Source organism: Passer montanus, unplaced genomic scaffold (genome assembly GCF_014805655.1).
Source record: "Passer montanus isolate IOZ18808 unplaced genomic scaffold, ASM1480565v1 scaffold72, whole genome shotgun sequence".
Classification (NCBI taxonomy): Eukaryota; Metazoa; Chordata; class Aves; order Passeriformes; family Passeridae; genus Passer; species Passer montanus.
Window position 1 is genome coordinate 783341 of NW_024372370.1, and position 22299 is coordinate 805639.

General features: G+C 34.9%; 1 protein-coding gene across 1 annotated transcript in view; it reads right to left on the bottom strand.

The window, feature by feature from the left end:
• Window positions 1-22299, bottom strand: part of ITGBL1 (integrin subunit beta like 1) — a 123470-nt gene that overhangs the window by 41573 nt on the left and 59598 nt on the right. Inside the window, exons 6-7 of the mRNA XM_039730453.1 lie at window positions 20844-20984; window positions 16389-16535 (exon numbers count right to left, since the gene is read on the bottom strand). Of these exons, the coding sequence (XP_039586387.1) occupies window positions 16389-16535; window positions 20844-20984 (288 nt within the window). The remainder of the gene's footprint in view (window positions 1-16388; window positions 16536-20843; window positions 20985-22299) is intronic.

Sequence of the window (22299 nt, forward strand, 5' to 3'; positions counted from 1 at the left end):
ATTCAGTTCAATGTGTAACACTCTGGAGACTATAACACCAAGCTAGATGGACAAGATGGAATAATACCCAAAAATGTCACAATATCAAATTTATTATATGAGTTATTCCCATTGAGAAAGAGACACATGTAGCACCACAGAAAAAGCTCTTCAGAAATACAGATACATGTTATGTGACAAAATGACAGTCCATTTATGCAATTCCACATCAGTGGGCACTGTTTATAAGGTCATTTACTTAGTGTGAGTTATTGTTCACACCTAAAGGAGCCTCAGATCTCATTTAAGATATTACTTACCACTGGCTATGTTTGCATGTCCTGTTTGAATTGCAGCTAGATCTAGCTAACCCAAGCACACCATGTCAAGTTTCATAACTGTTTGCTGTAATGATAATAGCCTTAAGTAATTACAAGTTAAGCACAGAAGAAAGAAAAACTGCTGAACAGGAGAACGCATCCTTGAAGACCACTTTTCCTTCTATAAAGCATCCGCTTATTAGATCATTCTTGAAAGTATGTCATCTGATAAATTATCTATTTGATCTCAATAGAAACTGATACCACTTGCAACTTTACTGTTCAAGCTTCCTGCTCAGAAGACTGATGATCTCTTCAAGACACTCATAAGCTTGATAGCGTTCGACATCATGAATGGAATGAGAGGTTTACTCTGAAATTCATATTCATGTGATCTACTGTAAATATATTCATTGAGATGATCCAAGAGTGGAACTGTAATTAATATCTGATGTTTGGTGTGTGAGAAAATTCTACAGGTGACAGATTTTTGCTTTGACTTAGGTGCAACTGTTCATCATAATGCACTTAATTTTAGACCTCTGAAAAATGTGTGTTAGTTAATATATTTCAATTTATATTTTTGGATTGCTTATTTGGAATGTCCAGATATTTCTTTTAACGTGACACCAAGACCATGCAGAATATAGTTGTAATGAAATTCCATGAAAGTATTGACAGTTTGCGCTTTTACCTACCTGTATCATTCAGACCAGGTATTAGTAATGAATACTTCTGTCAATACATTTCCATTTATGTTTGTAATGCCCTTCCTTCTGTCTTTTTGGAGTTTTTTTTTTCCTGCATCTTTCTTGGTTGACATTGCCACCAAAGAACTCCTATGGCTTAGGAAACGATAGAGCCATATTTATGCTTCTTACAATTTACCCCTATTCACCATTATCATTTTTGCTGTGTTACTTACTGAAAATTCCTATAAAGTTGTGATTATATGTTTATTACTCAATTTCTATTCCTCTGTATCCTCAAAAAATCTGGACAAATATATTCTTGACCATAAGATCATAGTGACATTTCCAGTCAAAAATCAGTCACCTAGGGACTACTCAGTGTAGAAATCCAATAAAAAAATTGACTGCTTCATATATACATGAACAAGAGGCCTCTAAGTTGATTACATCTTGCAAGTATCCGTATTATGTGATAATCAATGATGCATCACGTTCCAACTGCTAAGGGATCAGCTAAGGTCACACAGAGGTATCAAAAAATCTTGGAATCTGTGATGTGAAACAAGAAGATAGCTAATACAAAACAAAGTTCAGACTAGATATCTCATTCTTTCTACATCCAGAAGAAGAGGGGAAAAGGTCAGCATATTTCTTGCTTATGGTAACAGCTTTTAAGTATTAAAACATACTGGAATGATTAAAACAAAACTATTACTCACTCATCTGGGCAAGAGCTCAAAAAAATGATACTAGAGGTAAAAACTTTAATAAAAAGATTCAGAATTCATAACATTTGCATCCAATAATGGTAAAGCGGGTTAGTAATCTGTGCTTTTTGGCAAAGGCATGTATTAGAATATTAAATAAAATTTAGTTGACAAACATTAAATTGCACCTCTAATTCAACAGATAAGCAGAAAACAGAATTCTAGGATGTCATTACATACCTAGAAATGTCTGCATTTATTTGTGGTATTTCTGGTTTATATTAAATCCTTTTATCTTCAGAGTTCATTCAAAGCTTATACAAAATTTAAAGTGTGGGACACACTTTGAGCAACTCTTCAGTTATGCTCCAGTGCATGTTCTGTATAAAATTTGTGCAGTGGGGGATAAATACCTTACTTCTCTACATAAAATTAATGTGATTCTTTATGTCTTGAGGTGTTATTTTCTCTAAGAAAGCAGAGTTTCTGAAGGTCATTTCCAATGAAGACTGGATAAATGGGATAACCTCTGGGTAGCAGAGCATTACTGATGACCTGACTATTCTTTCCACAGGCATTTTGTCCATAATCTTAAACAGAGCTAAAATATCTTTCTTTTTCCCTGGCTCTCAACTTGGTCCTCTAACTACAGGGTCGTGACAAGAATCACCACTGCAAGCAGGTCACAACCCACAGGACTTCTGATAGTCCTGGGAATAACAGATTTTTCTTCCAGTAAGCACAAATGTGCAGTTTGGTAGAAGTCTAATTTTTTTTCTTCCTAATTAGAGGGTGTGGCCTGTCCAGGTCAATTGACCTGGTGACACAAAGGGTCTTCCAATCTTCCAACTTAATTCTTTGGTTTGACACAGCTGTACATTATTACAGGGCTGAAAGTCACTGCAAAGGCTAGGTTTAGAAACTGAGCCATCACTGGTATGAATTCATTGTTTTGTAGATATATATTCATTGTCACTAATACTCAGTAACTAGAAAGTGCTCTGCATTTGGCAGTACCTCCTCCAGCCAGAGAAGCCTTATTTGGCCAGAATATGAGAGGCTCCTGCTCACACTCACCTTGAGCTCACAGCTGGATATGAATCACTTTTACAGGCATAAGGTGATGTGTACACACACAATAGCAAACTGAACCAACTGTACTCTCTTCCAGTATCCCAGCTGGGAAAATTACACCTTTAGTCCACACACCTTCAGGGGTGTATGGCTCCTATTTACTTGTTGATGCCTGTGAAATAAACATTCAGCACATGCAAAAGCCACAATGATCAATATCTGGATTATGCACTGGTATATGCAATACATTTTGAATTTTAATGGATCTTGAAATATCTTCTACACTTCAGTTGTTCATTTTTCATTGCAAAGGTCATGGATTCCAATACGATTAATGCATGAAAAATCTTCTGGTTAGATTCCATCAACATACTTTCTTTGAGAGCCACCCTCTTATTTCAGTATGCATTGAAACAGAATTTCACAAAATTTCTTATGCCAATAAACATCTCCTTGTTAACTTTACTGGGCTTTGGGTTACGTATTCAAATAGGGAAAAAAACCCCACCAAACATTTGAAGAGCTATAAACTACACCTGGCCTTGGGTCACTGAGTTATTCCCTCAGTCCTGCCACAGACCTACTACAGAAGAAATGGTTGTGTCTATAGTCTGTAGGTGTTGCAGGCAGTAAGCAATAGGGGAGAAAAAATTCTTTTAAAAAGTTTTCTAGAATGAAAGTAGCAACAATATTTTAACTCTGCATTAAATATTCTAGTTTCTAAAAGAGGAAAAGAAAAAATCTTCTCTCTTCCTCATCCAAAATAAAAGTAAAAATTACTGAGTTAATTGTATCATTACATTATTCCATAATTGCTTTCATTTTGGAAAAGAAACAAAAACCAGTAAGACTTGCTGAATAAAAGTAGGAAATTCTGACAGACATTTCAAAATAGCAGGCATGTATGACTTCCATGAATACCCTGAAAAGCAAATATCTATCATCCACTCTCCCTCTCAAAAAATTAAAAAAAAAAACAAAAAAAACTGGCAAAAAACTTTCAAACAGTTAGTTATTTAGTTAATATAAAGAATGCCATCTACCGGCAATAACAATAAGTAGCACTGTTTGTGAGTTGCTAGGTGGGGTAAGGTTGCCACTTTCACACATTGCAAACAAGTCGTAAGGTCATTTCTTTAAAAATAAATCTCTAAATTTGAAAGAAGGTGTTATGTTCCAGGTTCCTCTTCAATCTCTATTCTTAATCATTGCCTTATATTTGGAAACAAGTCCCCAGCAGGATATAAAAGACTGGGTTCACAATACACTCAGAAGGAAGGACTTTTTTGTGAGTGTGGTTCCACAGCCTTATAAACACACACAGTACTAGCATAGTTACTAAATGGACACCTCTCACAATGAGAAGAAAGACATGTACAGCAATCAAAGTGCTGTTATTAATAAATTAACTCCAAACACGCCATGTTCCTATGGTGGCCTGCATCAATGAGGCAGAAAATGCTTTTAAAAGATTCTTGAGCAAACTGATGAAGGAACCCCACCAGACACATAGTTTCACATTCAATACTCTGTCCTATAATTTTTTTAGAACGTTCATTGTTAAAGTACTGTCATTTTGAATCATGTAATTAGGCAATGACTAATTTATAATAAGTAAAGTAGATACTAATTACTTATTATAGTACCCATGAAAAAGAAAGGTGGACATATTGCACTTTATAAATAATTAGGAGCAGTATGTCTTCAGGTACTCTATCTTTAAAACCACAACTGTGACCCATGAGAGGAAAAAAAATCACACAAACCAACCAACATATAAACAAAAAAATCCAAAACAACCAAAAAATCCAAAAGTCAAATTATATCAGCAATGGTTTTTATCTGATTTTCCTGCCCCTCTCTGCTTCCATGTCTTAGAGGGACCAGATTTAGCAAAGATTATTATGTCTATGAAACAGCAGTTTCTTGAATCTGCTATTTATCTGTTGCTCTGAAAAGCTGTGCAATGTAAGAGCGTTGTTCTGCTTGGTTTTATCCAACACTATGCTTTAAATTTTAGAACTGGAGAAGTAACAGTAAATTTTGCTGAAAGTATGATTTAATCAGAAGCACTTATTTTTTGGGTCATGCTTCCTTTACTGGCTTTATGAAGTGTGATTAAGATGACAAACTAAAAAGAACAAAGACATGGACAAATATTTGATTTCAAGTAGGCCATAAAATAATTTTCCTGACAGAACTGGCAAAGCCGTCTCCTGAAAACATTCTGAGCACTGGACAAATGAAGGTGGTAAGGAAAGGGCACAGCATTTGAACCCACAGGCCTATTAGAAAAACTTCAGCAGTTCCTGTAAAAGAAGTGCATTAGTGACATTCAGGAAACAAAATGACATAACGTATTACGGCAATTTCTAGTTCCTCTTTGTGAAACCCTGGCTCAGAAAGAGAACCACAAATTCTGGGACAAAGACTGAGAAGAAATTTTTTTAGCACTTTTTGAGTATGGAGATTAGCTTTCAGCCTGACTTTTCCTGACTTTGAACTGTCCCTGAACTTTGCACAAGTTTCTCCAAACATAAACTGCAGAAGACAAATTTACTGCAGCATTATTGCCCAAGATTTCATATAAGTATTTAGACATATCCCACAAATATTTTAAAGGTATTTAGACTTTTATTTTTTAACAATACTTCCCACAATAATTCACTGATACCTGCAAAAACTCTCAATGAGAGATCAAAAACCAATATTTCCCCCAGCTCCACTTCTCTCCATGTTCCTTGCTTCCATTTAAAATATTTAGTCCAGTTTGTACTCAGGTCTCACAATACACAAATAGCTCTAAATGTATGTAAAAGTAGGGAAACAATTCCATGTATCTCTCTCTTAAGGGGCTTAGGCCTTCATTTCAGTTTTTCTGCGCAAAGCAAGGATACAAATGCTTATAAAATCACAGGGAACAAAATACATTAAAGCACTATCCACAAGAAAATGTTGTTGAGTTTTATAAATAGGTGTTTGACGAACTTCCAAAACTCTAAAGAACATCTTTTTACAGACATTCTTGCTTAACAGCAATTTACAACATTTATTTTTTAGTTTTATCAGAAAAGAAAACGCTTTTGCAAGGTACTGGTTTTTTTTCCTTATAAATTATATATTGATCACTATGTATGTTCACACCAAAGCAGCAACCTCTGAAAGTAATACAGTAGAAATTCAGCTTAAATATCAAAGTCAGTTGATTTGAATTCAGCATTTGCTAAATGTATTAACTTCTAAAAGTTTGTTGAAAGAAATATGGACTTTTTTTCTTGATAGGAAACCCTACATACTTTGAAAATGAGATTAAATTACTTAATAAATTACCTTTATAGTGTTCTGACTCTTAGAAACACCTAATGTACCAGTATCTCTAATGTACCAGTCAGTGCTTCATGCCAAGTTGGCAAACAGCACTTTAGAATTTAATAAAGCAGAACATAACTATTGATATAAACATGCAAGTCTATTTTTGACTACCAGAAAAATAAAGTTGGCTTAGCTTTTTATTGCCTTTCTTCCAAACAGAATTTAAAGAAATTTTTAATCTTTGTCCCTATGTGCTTCAAATACCCTACTGATGTGCAGTTAACATGGGAGTGGAATAACTCATTTTGTAATATAAGTAAAACATAGCAAAATACTTGCAGAATTATAAGGAACTCCTCAAACAAGAAATTATGAAACAGATAAGCAAGCAAGCATTGATTAGGTTAGAACCTGGTCAGGTTTAGATCTAGTTAAGAAAAAGGGTGGTGTGTCATTTTTCCCACAGAATGCTGGACCTCCAAAATTATTCTATCAAGTCCAGACTTCCTTTCCAAAAAGCAGATACTAGAAAAACACGACATGGTATTTACCAACAATCTGAATATTTGGAATTCTTAACAGTTTTCAGCTTAAAATTTGGTTTTATTTGAATTTTCAGGATCTTTCAGGTATTTTAAGTAAAAATTTTCATAAGCACAAAGTAAGGCTGAAATCAAATTACTCAATCAGCCTAGGAACCTATTAATCACCTATCACGCTATACAAAAACAATTTTGGGTCAGGACTGATCCATTTATTTCACACAAGTTGCTGCCTTGAAGAAGGCACAGAGCAAGTAACAGCTTCAGAGTAAGCAGTGGGTCCTTGACACAGTGTGCTGGAAACTCCTTCTTTCATCTTTTCCTGAAGGCTTCCTAGCTACCACACCAACCTCAGTGCAGAAAGAAATTCAATCTTCATGAGAATAACCCCAGTGCAGTATTTGACAGATGTCTCTTTACTCATTAATTAAATTGGATTGGGACAGTTTCCTGGCACTGAGGCCAAGTGGAATAGAAGAAATGGCATCTGTACTGTCAAAGCATCTTCCATGAAGGCAGCCTCATCCAGACTGCCTACTGGGACCAGTAACTAGCCCACACCAATTCCTCAGCTACTATCAGGAATTGTTTGGAGAGAATCCTAGCTGGCTCAGGGCAAAACTGGCCCAATGGCTGTTCTATCAATCCAGCTTTAACAAGCATGTTTCAGTGCCTTGGGGTAATCCATAGAACTATTTAACTTACTAGTAAAGATGTCACTGCCAAGACAGCTCAAAACATTCTAAAATGACAAGTATACAGGAAAAGGACTCTTATCTGCATATCAACAGCAGAGGTTCCTTGCTCCAGCAGACTTCTATTACCTTTATTTATACTGCAGTGAGACATTACATTTGGGGTCAATAATTTGGTAAATTGCTATGATTCACAGAACCCAAATACAGGCATCTAAAGGTTATCCTGATAGTAATTCTTTTAAGGACAGTAGGATAAAGTATGAATTATGACAATTCATCTTACAGTAATACAGAAATATAGAAGAAATGGGCAAATAATTTCTGATTTAGAAATGCCATCATTCCACCAAAACCAAAGGCTGAAGTAACAATTTTATGTCTAGATAAATTTAAGATGAACCTCACCCAGAACATTCTTCTTTGTTTACAATAGCTAGCATTTATTTACCATGATGACTTGACTCTGTTTTGCACACACAAGTGCATTTTCAAATGCAAATTGACTCATGCACTAGTATTTCAATATTTCAATATACATACATTTCTGACGATGATGAGTAAGTATTTTGGACAATACAGACAATCTCCGTTTTTGCTGCATTGTACAACTTCATGACTTTATGGGAGATATTTGTTCTAGTGAACAAGCTGTGAAATCTAATCAGCTTTTACATAAACACATGCACACATCTCAATTGCTTCTTTTTTCCAGCAGAGATTCTTTTAGACTGTCTCCTGTTACTGTGATTAAACTAAGAATACTTGATATACCAAAGTCATGACAGAAGGTACTTAAAGGTACTTCCATTTTAAATAGCTGTGTCGCTTGCACAAATGCAAAATGAACTTGCATCTATGTCTCATGTTGTATGCATTGCAAAAACATTTCTTCTTACAATTACCCTTGCACATTGCAATGCATAGTTTTTTCATCAGTGTGAATTATTCCCATATCTCTGCAAGTACTCAAGACATTCATAAATCCTGACTTCTGGCCAGACATCGCTTTCTGAAGTGAATCAAAGGAGGATGACAGTTTGGAGCAGCAAAAATCTGAGCTACTTTAAAAATTATTATTAATTTTAATTTGCTATATCTTCACTGACTGGAATAAATAGTTTACATTCTACCTCCTTAAAATCAGATTATAAAAAAAAATATATTTCATTTATGTTCGGCATCCTTCAGCAGAAACAGAAGAAACTTCAAATCTCTGACTGTCAGGATTTAGTGCTTAAGAGCGTGCAGTTTCTCTGTCCAGCATTGACAACAATATATTTGTTTTCCAGGCTCTTACAAGCACATAACATCCATCAGAGGCCTTGATGTGTTGTAGGTTTATGTGCAGCTCACTATCTAATCAAATGAAAGAGACAGACCAGAATTAGAGGAAGACAGACAGATTTAGAGGAAGTCTAGCATAAATGAGTGTCAGTCCAGTCTTTGATTAGGTAATAGCAATTATGATAATTACAGCAATCCACTACTGGAAAACATTCTAAAATTGCCAGCCTGTAGCAAAGTGTAGCACTTACAAGAATCCACTTATTTCTGAACATTTTTAATCCTAACCATGTTCTGTCAGTTGTAAACAGCATCATTTGGCTTGCTAATTTAAGACAGTGATCTATTACAAATATTAACATATAGGTAAATATATATTAATAAGTAGGTGAATTCTTCTAAAATATAGTAATCATCTACATTTATAAATCTCACTAGAATACAAATAGAACAAGCATTAAACATTTAATCCAAATTCACACACAGTATTAGGCAAACCTATTATTTCTCACACACTGTTTTTCTGGATAATCATTTCAATATTGAGACTTTTGTATTATATAAAAAATAGGTAAATGTGATTAAATAAATAGGTGAATATTATTTTTCCCCCTCGGTTTGCATTCTGCATTATGTTGCCTGCTCTGCTAAAGAAATCAAGTTCAAACAATTTGAAAAAACAGGGTGCCTGAAAAAAAGGCCAACCATGTCAAAGATTCACTAACAATCACTGAGAAATGACTTTTAAAGCAGCAAATGAGAGTCACACCAATTGAAATGGGGAAATAAGATAAGGAAAATTAATCAAGATTGGGATATGGAAGACACTATGTACAGAAGATAGCCATCTGTCAGAAAGAAGGCAGTCCTGTCCTTCAAGTTCTTTCACAGATATCTTTTACAAATGAAAGAGGTCCTTGCTGGAGAAAGAGTTATGATCAAGAGAACAAGAATGAGGAAGGCATCACATGCAAAAAGAAGTTTGCAAAGTGTCCAGAGGTGGTAGCATTTCAGAAGCACTGACTGAGAAAATAAGAGGTATCTTTCACGTGGCCAGTGCTTACAGCCACCAGAAAACCAGATGAGCAGTTAAGTCTGCTATTTTACAGATTTTTGCCATTTGTACCCTATCCTTTCTTACCCTTCAGATTAACCTTAGCTAAACCAGTGCCTCCAAGCACACTCCAAGAGGCATATGGATTGTTGGAAAAAAACCCATGTAAACTGGCTGTGATTAGCAAGGCCTCTAACCTTGAGGCTCCTCTAAGACTGCAAAGCTTCTTTTACATTCTTTCTTGATCAGGTGGTCTGTAGCAGACACCTACCACACTAATAATAAGTAATTACATATTAATATATCACAGATGAATAATCAGATATATCATATGTAAATAACTGATCTGGCCTCTTGCATATTCATTTAAACATCAGATTTTTTTTGTCCTTTACTGCCTTATTTATTGGTGAGAATAAAATGGAATATATTTTAATGAAAACATATTATATTGAAAAAGAACATGTTAAATTATTCTTGTTGGTGAGGTGTCATCTGTGCTTGTTACTCTACTAGCCACTGATGCCATGGTTTAAAGATTCCTTTCTTATACTGGCTTTTATTCCACAGCCTTTATTCCTAAGTATTATGCTAAACCAGATAAATTATTTTTCCTCAATTCTTTACTGCTTCTCAAAATTCTCATCATGAAAACAAGTGAGAAAATTCAGAACAGTAAAAAATTCTATTACAGAATTACCACACTCTTGTAATATCACCTACATCTCAGAAACATCTTCTAACACTCCCTGCTTCTTCCAGAACAGATTAAGAAAGCACTTATGCAGAAACAAAGTACTTTATGAAACATTTTTTTACTAATGAGTTATAAGCACTGCAAGCAAGGGTTCACTGAAGATATGAAGTGTTCTTCCCTTAGTTCCTCTGTCCCTGATATCTTATACAACAGTATAAGGTAAAAACAGCAGCAAGGAATGCTGTAGGTGGGTCACAAATAAGTAACTTCCTCTAGAGAGAAAAACTGAAGTGATGAGCTCCTGAGCACTTCCTGATTTCAAAAAAAAACCCAGAAAAAATTAAAATTTAAAATTTTGAAGCTTTCCTAACAAAGACAGCATCCTGAAAACCCTGCTTCAATTAAGAGAGAAAGGTTCAAACTGAGCCCGAATCAGAGAAGCTGTTTAAAATCAGTGATCTAAACTATTGATACACAAATCTAAAAGGAGTGGGATGCAACTATTTATTTCTATTTTTTCCTTAGACTTCAACAGACAACAAGTGGAGTGCAAAGTGCTAGTCCAGCATATAAGAGTATTCCAAATTGTATAACAAATGCTGTTACACCAGCTCATTCAGCATTAAAGTAATAGCACAGCAAGAGTGCCTCTCTGCTTGAAGCACACAGATGTAGAAGAGCTCGATCTCAAAGTTGATGAGATGAAAGCTAGAGATGTGACACATGACTTGAATTTGTGTTCTGTTCTTTTTACACCAGCTAATAATGCTAATGCTACTTGCTGCCAGGCTGTCGACTATAGTGCTTTAATTAAGACCTCCTTCAGAATGCAGGGGTCATGCAAAATGAATGAAAACAGCATGCCAAATTCAGAGATGATGTACATTAGAGTAATTTACACTTCAATTAAACAGCACAATTTGCATAATAAGGGGCTGCAGTAAAGAGCTAGTAGCAGGGGTAGTAACCTAGATTTTACCTTATGATTGTTTACACTTTTCTGCTCTGACCCCATCCTGTCATGTAGAAAGCATAGTGAATTATTCAAATAGCAACTTCTACTATCATCTCTCCTTACTAAGTCAACAAGCCATAGACTTCAGAAGCAATGTTCTTCTATAAGTGTCTAATAGAAACAGGAAATTTATTTTGTTTATCAGTTTTGGCAATGTCATACTATAGGGAGACTCCAAAGTCCTCAACTAATAACTTAGAACACTTAGAAAAAAAGAACCAGAACTGTAACATTATAGAACTATACTCAATGAGGTTCCAGTGGTAATAGAGCAGAACTAGTTCTCATGATGTGATGCATGCCACCAGCACCCTTTCTACTCTTTTAAGGCACCATACCCAACTGTAGGGACTTACCTGTTGTAGAGATGAAAAGATCAAGGTTACCACATTACAGTTTGTATAGATTTAAAAATCTTGAACATATATTGAATTATGTCATTCAAATGTTTTTATGAACCTATAGTAGTTAATGATCCAACCCAAAATTATTTACAAGCTGAATATTTTATGTCATATTTTCCATGAGTCATGTAAGACTTCACAAAGGTCAGAAGAGAGTTATGTAGTTACACCTGGTTTTAGGCAGCAATTTAGCACATTATTTTTATTGAGGTTCCATCCACTCTCGTCACTACACACATACAATTATCTCATACGTGTTTCTCTTTCCTTCTGTGTATGTTTTCCATTTTGTACCAACTGGAATCTACCACAGTTTATACAACAATTTGCATGCAATGAGATGTTTCAGAGCAGAATAAACTGTGTATCATACAAAATGACACACAAGGTGCTTCAAAAAAGGATTAAGTCTTTGCAGCAAGCACTGGCCAATGGCTCTGCTCTATGTAGTCATCACTGACCTATGCTTTCAGACTTCAGGAGATGGTATCTCGCCAGACTGGCAATAGCATTACAGAACACAAGGGACTGATTCACTGTCTTAGCTCACCACAAGGAATCTTTAAGAATGCATTGAACATTGTTGCTCTTCCATTAAGTTAATCAAAATCTAATAATTTTAAATAGAGAAAGAAGGGCAAAATATTGCTGTTGGTAAACTTTCAAATGACAAAATGACAAAACTTTCAAAATGACACACAATATTTGAACTGATGATTTAGTATTTTGAAAATGGAGCTTAGGGGCTTTTTCAAAAACAACAGAAATCTTTGTAAGTAAAGAATCAAAAAATCCCTTCATTTTTCAGTTAGCCCATGCCAGAGCATAAGTGTAAGGAAGAATTTCACCAATAAAGAAATAGTTTCATTTTCTCCATGCAAATAAATAAAAGCAATTATAGAAAATATATTTAAATGTTAAAATACCAATAAGAATATTTTTTGGTTATCTGGCTTTCTAAACCTGCCATGGAACGGCTGCATTCACCAAGGGTAACTGAGGAAAACAAGATTATTTTCTAAAACACCCTCTCATCTATTATTCTCAAAACCAACTCTTTTTATTTTCAGTTCTCTTCCTAAAGGCTTTTTTATTAAAACTATTTTCAAATCTGCTTTGTACCTGAAGGGAAAACTCAAGTGAGTGATGTGCATTTTAAAGAGAAAAGCGGTTTGTCTTTTCCCTTAATCCTGACAACAATATAGTACCTCTTTATTTCAAACCATAATGATTTTTTTGTATGTCTTTGCCTTTATGTCTGACACTGGTCTTGATGTACAGTGTGTTCTTAAAAATAACAGATTTTCACTGAGAAAAAAGTAAAAGTTTTACATCTAAGCTAAAAGTCACGGAGCAAGTTTAAAAAAAAAGCAACACTCTTGGGAATAAGAGTATAGAAGGAATTCTTCACTTCATGTGAATGACGATGCCTAGAATCACCCTCAAAAGACTTTTGTAAGGAAAGTAAATTTTGGAAAGTACTTAATATGTTTTTATTCTCAAAATTTTCTTGTGATCTTCTCTCACCTTATATACAGCAGGAACTACTGATGGTATCGACAACCTGATTGATGTAACCCAGAGAATTTATAATTGCTCTGTCTTTATAACACCATTTCAGCATGTAGACATTTTCCTTTGCTACTCAGCATGTCAATAGAAGCCTTTTCTCTCCTCCACCTCCTGGAGCAACTAAGAAATATAAGACCATGGTGAAGTACTTTTTTGGCAGCCTTTCTGATATCCCCACATGCTGAGCAGCACCCATGAAACAGCTTGTTATTCTTCTGAGTGGGTAAAATCAGAAAGGGAATTACAGCTTGAAAACAAAGTTCACTGTTTCATATAACCTCAGAAGAGCAAAATATAGAATGAAAAATCATAATTTATTAAATTATCTAATTGTGTTCCTCCTAACCTCCTTTCAATTCTCTGTAATTTTTAATACAAATTTTACATATGCCTGATACATTAAAGGTTACAAAAACACATTTTCTTTCCCTGTTCTTATTTTTCTATAGCTTTTTTTCTCTCAATGAGATTATATGACTGATAGTTAAGGGAATCTGGGATTCTCAAAATCTGGGTGGGGTACGCCAATTCTCTTAGTTCCCATTGCTATAAACAACAAAAGTAACTAAATCTAAAAGCAAAAGGTACCGATGAACAGAAAACATTCTATAAGAAAACAATACATGGCAAAATTATAAAATCATGCACCTGCATCTCTGAGAATTCTGTTGTGTATCCTATTCCATGCACAAACTGCCTTACCAAAGGATCCCATTAAATAAGGACATTAAGTACTCAACTTCTTTGGCAGTACAGTGGATTACTGACCTGGGCAAGGATAACTGTCCTTGTGCCATCATTTTCAAATGGAAAAGACAAAATTTCCTTTTCAGACTTTCTTTTCCTCATCACACAATCTTCTCTAGGGACATCAGAAAAATTGGGGATGTTTTTACAATTCTACAGCCTTTCCCACTCTTGAAGACTTGAAATAGATTGTGTTTTATTTGACAACCTTATTTTGATTCATCTGCTTGTGTCACACTTCTTGCCATGACAAGTAGTGGGATTTCCATATGGCACCAAATTTAACTATGCAAGTCCAATGACAAATTTTCATAGGAACTAACCCCTATGTTATCAGTTCAGAAATTTTCTTACACTTTTCTTTTTATCCAAAGTATCATGGAAGAAGGGGAAATCCAAAGAGTCCAGGGTTAAAAAAAATACACTGTCTAGTAAAACACAGATGAGTAGACCAAAATATCTTCGCAATGTCTTAAACAAAATTGTTCATAGAACTAAAACAAGATACTGCTTTCCATTTTTAAATGGAAGTTTTCATGGGGATTTTTTTTTTCAAGCCTAGAATGCAGAATCTCTTGTTCTTTCACTACAGCAGCTGTCTATCACATTATGTCCTGAATCTACATATGTGCCTTTTGCACTCCTTGAACACCTTAGTGATCTCTTCTTGTTCAGAAGTCAAAGTTCAGTGAGACCCACTATCAATTAAGCCTTTTGTTCCCATAGATACTGCTTTTGAAATTTTTGACTAACAGGTCACTCAGTCAAATCACTTCACCTGAAAATTACCTATTTTACTGCCAGAATCTCAACATTGCCAGCATCATTAGGCGCTTTTGCAGAAAGCCAAAAGGGTAGAATTGTTGTCATTAATGTTAAAATCTTTACATTTACTCTTCTTATTATACTTCACTTTAAAAATTCAGTACTATATATTTATTCAAATTAAAGTTGTTTTTATTATTTTTATTCTTCCTCTGTCTTCATGGAGGACAATGCAATTAAATCATAGAACTGATTCAAACATCTCGAGGTACACAACTTCTAGTGAAGCAGATGAAAGAAGATAAATTCAACATCCATGAGGACAGGAACAAAAATTATACAGTATTAAATAAGTAAAAAAATAAATCAAAAGTCAATGTTCCTTTCTTTTAGTTATCATTCTTGCAAGCATGAAAATATAGAATGCAGTTAATTCTCTACAGATGCCCATTCTCCAACTAACTTGTAGCAAAAAATTCTGTTGCAAAATTTTAGCAGGAAAAGAGAGAGACAATTAACTGGAAAATGGCAGCTTAATTAAGAAAAGATCAAGCAACTGCCTGTTAATACATAGTTCTTTTAAGGTACTCCTAATGCTACATTTAGGAAGTAAATGAGCTGCTACACAATTACAGGAGGAAAATAGTACAATTATCACAGAGATAACTTGGGTGGACAGCCTACAATTTCTGACTATGTTAGATAGTATTAGTGAAAGAATAAATCACAAATGAACTGACATTAAGGGTCAAATGCAGTAATTCAAGAGAAGCTTTAGGCCTTTCCCAGAAAATACTAAAATAGGCAGAATTCATAACAACTTCAATTACCAGTTCTAGCAATATTCTGTCTCATATTTACTTTTCTCTCTTCTCTCTGCAGAAAACCACATTTCACACAGTGACAGAGGAAAATTAGCAGGTCCTTTTCCTTCTGAGAAAAATTGCTTGCAATGTATCTTTTAAGTGTGTGTATGACTTAGTATATATTTTTAGTCAAAGCTCTTGAAAAGGCTACAGTGTCACAAAGAAATGCTTTCAAATGAAAAGCCAATGGCTAACCAGCAAACTGTGCTGAAGCACAGCTGCATTTTATAGAAGTCAGTCCTGCACCTAATGGGCAGTTTCTTAGTCAGAGTAAATCCAAATAGTCCTTATCACAATGGTGCCACAACATTTTACACAAGCTGAAAATCTCATGCCACTTTTGTCAAAAAATGTGCAGACTGAATCCATATTTTAATGTATTCCTAATAAAGACTTAACTACAGCAATTTTCAAAGCACCCTTGAAAATCTCCAAAATAAATGCTAAGACATGTAAAATAAAACGCAAAGCAGGAAAAATAGGTGACCTCTGTATTCTTCTCCTCCCTCCTCCTAAATCACAAGTTATACATGTGTGATTCATGCACAGTAAGCCAAGAAGGTACACATTTTTCAGTACTAGTAATGCTGGGCATCTATAAAAATTCTTTTAATGGAAGTACATTTAAAGGCATGAAAATTCTTCCAAAAATATGCTTACCTCTTCCAGAGCAAGGTAAATTGGAATTTCCTTGGCATTTCTTAGCACTTTCTTCAACTGACATTGGACACGAATGTGGATGTTCACACTTTTTCCCAGTCCATCCTTCTTTACAGTCGCATCTTCCACAATTACACTGTCCATGACCTTTATAATGAATACAATTCAAGATTAACCTCCATTCTAATGAGGTATAAAAACTCTTAATTGGATGAACTTTATCAAAGTTGGGGCTTTATTCAGTAATGAGACTGGCAAAAAAATAAAATCAATCCACTATACCTACTTTTGTTTCTGAAAATAGTACCAGTCTACCATTCAATTTGAGCCATATTCCCTTTTCTGTTTCTTTTCCTTAAGGGATGTTTAGCCACTTCGCACATGATGTAATGCACAAGGGTGGAACACAGATTAAAAATACACATTTCACCACTGTTTGGAAAAGTGGAATGTCTTAAGGCAATATTTAATTTATTTTTATGATATTTTTCTACCGTGGTTGCAGCATATTCTCTAAAAGTATATCAATACCATTTTTTATCTACTTGCAATCAACGTGATCCACTAGAGACAAATAATTTCAAGTTTCAAACCAGAGTCTTCTACTAAACAGTGATATACAAATAAAAATATATTGAAATATTGGACATTCTCATTCCAGTAAGACAATTGGATGTGGTTTTTGGTATCTTACAGCATGTCTGGAACTATTACCTGCACATATATTTCCTCTATATAAAAGCAAACATATGCAATTTTTCTTGAGCTTTTCTCAAGAAAAACTAAGAAAAAAAAGATTGTCCTTATCCCTCTTTATGCTCTTTGCAAAAAGCATTGAGATTCTGGCAATGCAAAATGTTCCTGAGAAAAGCCTGAGAATGAGCAAAACAACATTCCTTGCCAGAAAATCAAATAGCTATTTTCATGAGCTCAGACAGCAGGTTAGATCTCTCACAATTTTCACATAATCATCATTCACTGGACACAGGACCAAAGCATTGTTCCAATGTCTATTTTTTAATCCATGTTCTTCTTGAAAACCACAGCAACAGATATTTTATATATCTTTTTAACCATATTTGCACTTTAGTACCAATTTATCAAACATATTTGTTTGTTAGTTCACAAGGAGAAAATGGGAGGAAGCAATCATTCTAGGAGTCATCAGATTACTTCCCAGAATACAAGGTTTATTAATTGCACAAAATATCTTTCCTTTACGTTAGTTATTTGTTTTCCTTGAAAAGCTTTACAAGCTTCCTCTTGTTTAGAGGATGAATTTAGATTAGGTTATAACGAAGAAATTATTTACCCTGGGGAGGGTGATGCTCTGGAACAAGTTGCCTAGAGAAGCTGTGGATGCTCACTCCTGGAAACATTCAAGGGAAGCCAGGATGGGGATTTGAGCAACCCAGTTTACTGGAAGGTGTCCCTCCCCATGGCAGTGGTTGGAACCAGATGATTTTTAAGGTTCCTTCCAACACAAACCGTTCTCTGATCCCACAATTCTTTCCTTTGCTTTCATGTGTACCTGCTGACAGGTTGTGAATTGGATTTATGATCCCTGACCCAGAGAGATACCTATGGGAGGATTACGCACTTTGATACAATAGTTTCTTTGCTAAAGCCACAGCAAAAGGACTAATGAAATGTGTGAACATACAGATTTTCTTAATGGAAACATTTTCTTTCTGTGTCAAGTAATGAGAGCTATTATCTCTTTAAATGAAGATAATCACTTTAATGTTAAGAAGACTTCTGAAAGACAATAATTCAGGAACATTCTGAATGGTACTTGAGGTGTTAAAAGAAGGCATCCAGTTGTCAATATGATGTACTGTGAAATAACAGTCACCTCAAGCCACATGAAGCTTCTGGAGGGAGCTGTCCTTGTGTGATGTTAAGTCCTCACATCAGGGCTGTCAATTCCTGTCATTTGTATTTTATGAAATAGACATAGAATTTCATTCAGTCACAGTAAAACTCTTTACATGAAAACAGGATTTCCTATAATTTCTCCATGCTACTCAGGATAATGTGGCTTCCTGTCTCTACCTATTAGGTAGACAGAACAAGACAAGAAAATTTTGTATCATCTCTTTTTAATGAAGGTTTCAAGAGAGATGGATTATTTTCCCTAATCCAACTAATCACTCTTGGATTCATCCCAAATCAATTTACAAATAATTGTGAGAACAATGAGGATATTTTTTTAGCTACACCTAATGCATGTACACTTTGTGCAATAAAAATTTATTTCATAAAAGCAATTAAAAAACCTGTCCCACTACAATATCTCTGTTAAAACTTTGATTTAATTGCAGATTCTGCCTGACTACCACAATAAACGAAAATTAAAATTTATGCATCTTTTCTATTTCTGAGACAAGACTAAACAGCCGGACTAGAAGATATTGTTCACACTGCTTCATGTGCAAATGGATTTTTTTGCACAATCTATTTTAGGAATGCATACTTGGATGGCCAGCTAAGACTAAATTAGGCTTTTCTAAAACATAATGGAAAGGGAATGGATAAAAATAATTAGTACTAAAATTTTTGATGAGGAGATAGAAAAACAAAATTATACTTCAACTTGAGTTTTAGTCACATCAAGCAAGTCATATGAGTCCTTCCTTTCATATCTAAGTTTTCCTCATTTACAGTTATGTCTGTGCAATAAAGAACAATGTACCAGTCCTTAATCCAAAGCCAAATGGCAATATCTTCCCCCAGGCTCCTTTGTAACTGTCTGTACTTTCTTACCCTCTGCTTTCTCACAACCATTACCATCCTGGGCAGCAGCAGATGCAAAGGCAATAATGTCCAGGAAAAGGGAGCTGAAGCATGACTTTTTCAGTTTCACAGCATTAGTTGTAGATGCCACGGGTTTGCTTTAATTTAATTAGGTTTGAAACTCTTGTGTTCACCATTAACTATAGAATGCATTTACCCTGTTGATTTGTAGCTTTGCATTCCTTAGTTGATGCTGATATTTTAATCAGTCCCTGAATGCTAAAATCCCTAACAGCAACACAGTGATACATTCAAAAACTGACAACCAAGTCAATCTGCCTGCCTGCCTGCTCTCATGACTTCGTGACTGCACACAGCTCTACATCATTCCAGTTTATTCATTAAATAAACCCTTAAATAAATATATAATATCTGCAAGTGGTTGAACAGTAACTAGTAAATTAAGTCACTGAAGGTTTTTGGAAAAGCTTCTTTTCCCCCATTTTACTGGCTAGCAATTCCTCTAAATTTATTTAAAAAAAAATACAAACCAAAACAAACAAACCTCACCCCCACCCCCAACTGCTGAGAAACTTTTTACTTTTTAAACAGGCAAAGAAAAGGCTGAACATTTTATATATCATGCTGGTTTCAGTTTTCTTTCTCTATTACAGACAACTCCAATTATCTTTCTGTGGGATATATCTCACTCTAGGAATAGGAGGAAAATATACAACATCATTATTGTCCTTGATGTGACTGCATTCTTCCTGTTATTAATTAGGCCACACCAGATTTCTACAGGATGCATTGAAGCTGCCAACCTCCAATCTGTAAAGTCCCTTTGAAATCACATTCATTTGCTTTTGCAGAATTCCTGTGTGTACAAATTGCATGCTGTGTATTGAACAAAGTCCTTCTCTCCTGCCTAGTTTTAGCGTCTTTATCAGTATCCACACAAAACTGCATGCAAGGTCTCTCTGAGAATCTCAGCTTTTGTTAGCTGATACATGGAACATCTAAACTGCAAAGCCATGGATGGATGGATGGATGGATGGATGGATGGATGGATGGATGGATGGATGGATGTTAATTGTTCTGAATATAATGCTCTCGAGTCCAAGTAGAAGAAAAAGGAAGATGGATGTGTCTAAGGTGTGCAGTCTGGGCTGCAGCTACAGAAGTGCAGCTGGGCCACATATTCATATTTTTCAAGTATTGATGCTCTACTTGTTCTCATGTCAAATTGTATTTTCAGGAGACTGGTTTTCATTTACTCATTTATTTACTCTTCCTTGAATTTCTTCTTGATTATCATCTATCTCCCTGTCATATAAAATGAAATAACAACCACAGTCTGATATAAAGAACTTTCAAATTCAAATTTTCCCAATAAAGGATACACCTATATTTTAAATTTTCAACCATTATCCATATATCCATATGTTAGGTTACACTGAACACAAGGGTATTAGAAGAATCTAAAAGATTCTTCCTAAAAGTATCTAATTTTTACAGGATTTTGTTACATGGCATGAAAAAAAAAAAAATTATGTCTTTAATTTAAAAAAACCCTCCAAGCCCTCTCCTCCCCCCCAAGCTTGGTATATTTTAAGATAGGAAAATGAGAATTGGAGCACTAGGGAAGAGGAAGATCAGACCAGTTGGAAGGTTTTTTTATAAAACTACACCTAAATCCCATTTATACACAAACCTTACCTGAACAGAAGTCATCAGAATATCTATCATACACTGCTTTGCAGTTTCTTTCATCACACTCACAAGTATCTCCATGAATATCTCCCCAATCACCAGTTGGGTCCACATCATGGCATGTACATTCCCCACATACACATGTGCCTAAAAATGTTTTAAAAAATACAATTAAAAAGAAAAAAGAGATAGAAGATTAACTGCATAATTTAGAGTAACAGCACTTTGATTACAGGAATTTACGCTTGTGAATTTTCAGCTCTCACAGAAATGCAATTTCAAAGCTGCAAGTGATAATCTTGAGCGTGTGCTCATCTTCTATGATTTGAAATCTTCTATGATTATTTAGTAGCAATACTTTAAACAAACAAATTGGCTTCCTGTTTATGATTCTTTTTGCTGTTGAGCCTTGCTAGGAGTCAACAAAAAATGTAGCTCACAGAACAGTTGTACATCCTTGACATCAACAGTAATTTTCCCTGTCAGTAATGACAATAAAAATCAATTCTGTTTAAATGACTTGGGCTTGGGCACAGGGGATAATTAATGGTTGTTAAAGCATAAACATTTAAACTACAAGAGAATCCAAACTAGCACAGCTGAAAATGTCTAGGAGGTCATTCTTCACCTAAGAACAGGAGCATAGATCTATATGAAAAGATACTTCTCCACTTTCCCAAGTCAATATTCAGAGCCACATCCTGATGCTTACAATAAGAAGAAATGTGAATAACAGAAAACAAATTTGCATATTTTACCAATATGCAAAAAATATGCACCCTACTTATTCAGGAAAATCTGAACAAAAACCCCCAGCCAAACAAAAAAAAAATGAATTTCCTTATTCAGAAATCCAAATATGCTCCAGGGCAACACACTCACTACTTTTTTTGAGATGCTAACAGGCTCATAGAAGCAGCCTGACCTTACTGATGCATGCAGTTCTTTTCTTGAAGAGGTACTTCTTCTACTCTGCCAACACTTTTGTCATCGTATTTAGGTTTCTCTAAACAATATAATGCATTTGAGGACAACAGGACAGGACGACTAAACAGTACACATAGATATGGGCACATTCTCTAATAAAAGGAGAAGGTCTACACAACCCAGCATGCATGACATGAACAGGAAGAGCTACAGCCCTTAATAATGCTAAAAACCCTGAGACAGCCCTCAAGAAATTTGTGCCTAATTTTTTATACTTTCACAATTCAGTGATATTACTGAAGAAGAAAAAAACATACAACCAACCAAAAAACAAACAAAACCAGGAAATGCCTCTGGAGAGTGATTAATCCTCCCAGAAACAACTTCAAAGTTAATTTGGATCAGCTGCCCTGGATGTCAGAATGCAGAAAAGAATCTCACCAAAGTTTAAAAATCTAAATTTTCACATGTGGTCTAAGCTGGTTGACTAAACAGTGCAGGGGAAAAGATAAGAATAATTCATCCATCTTAGCAC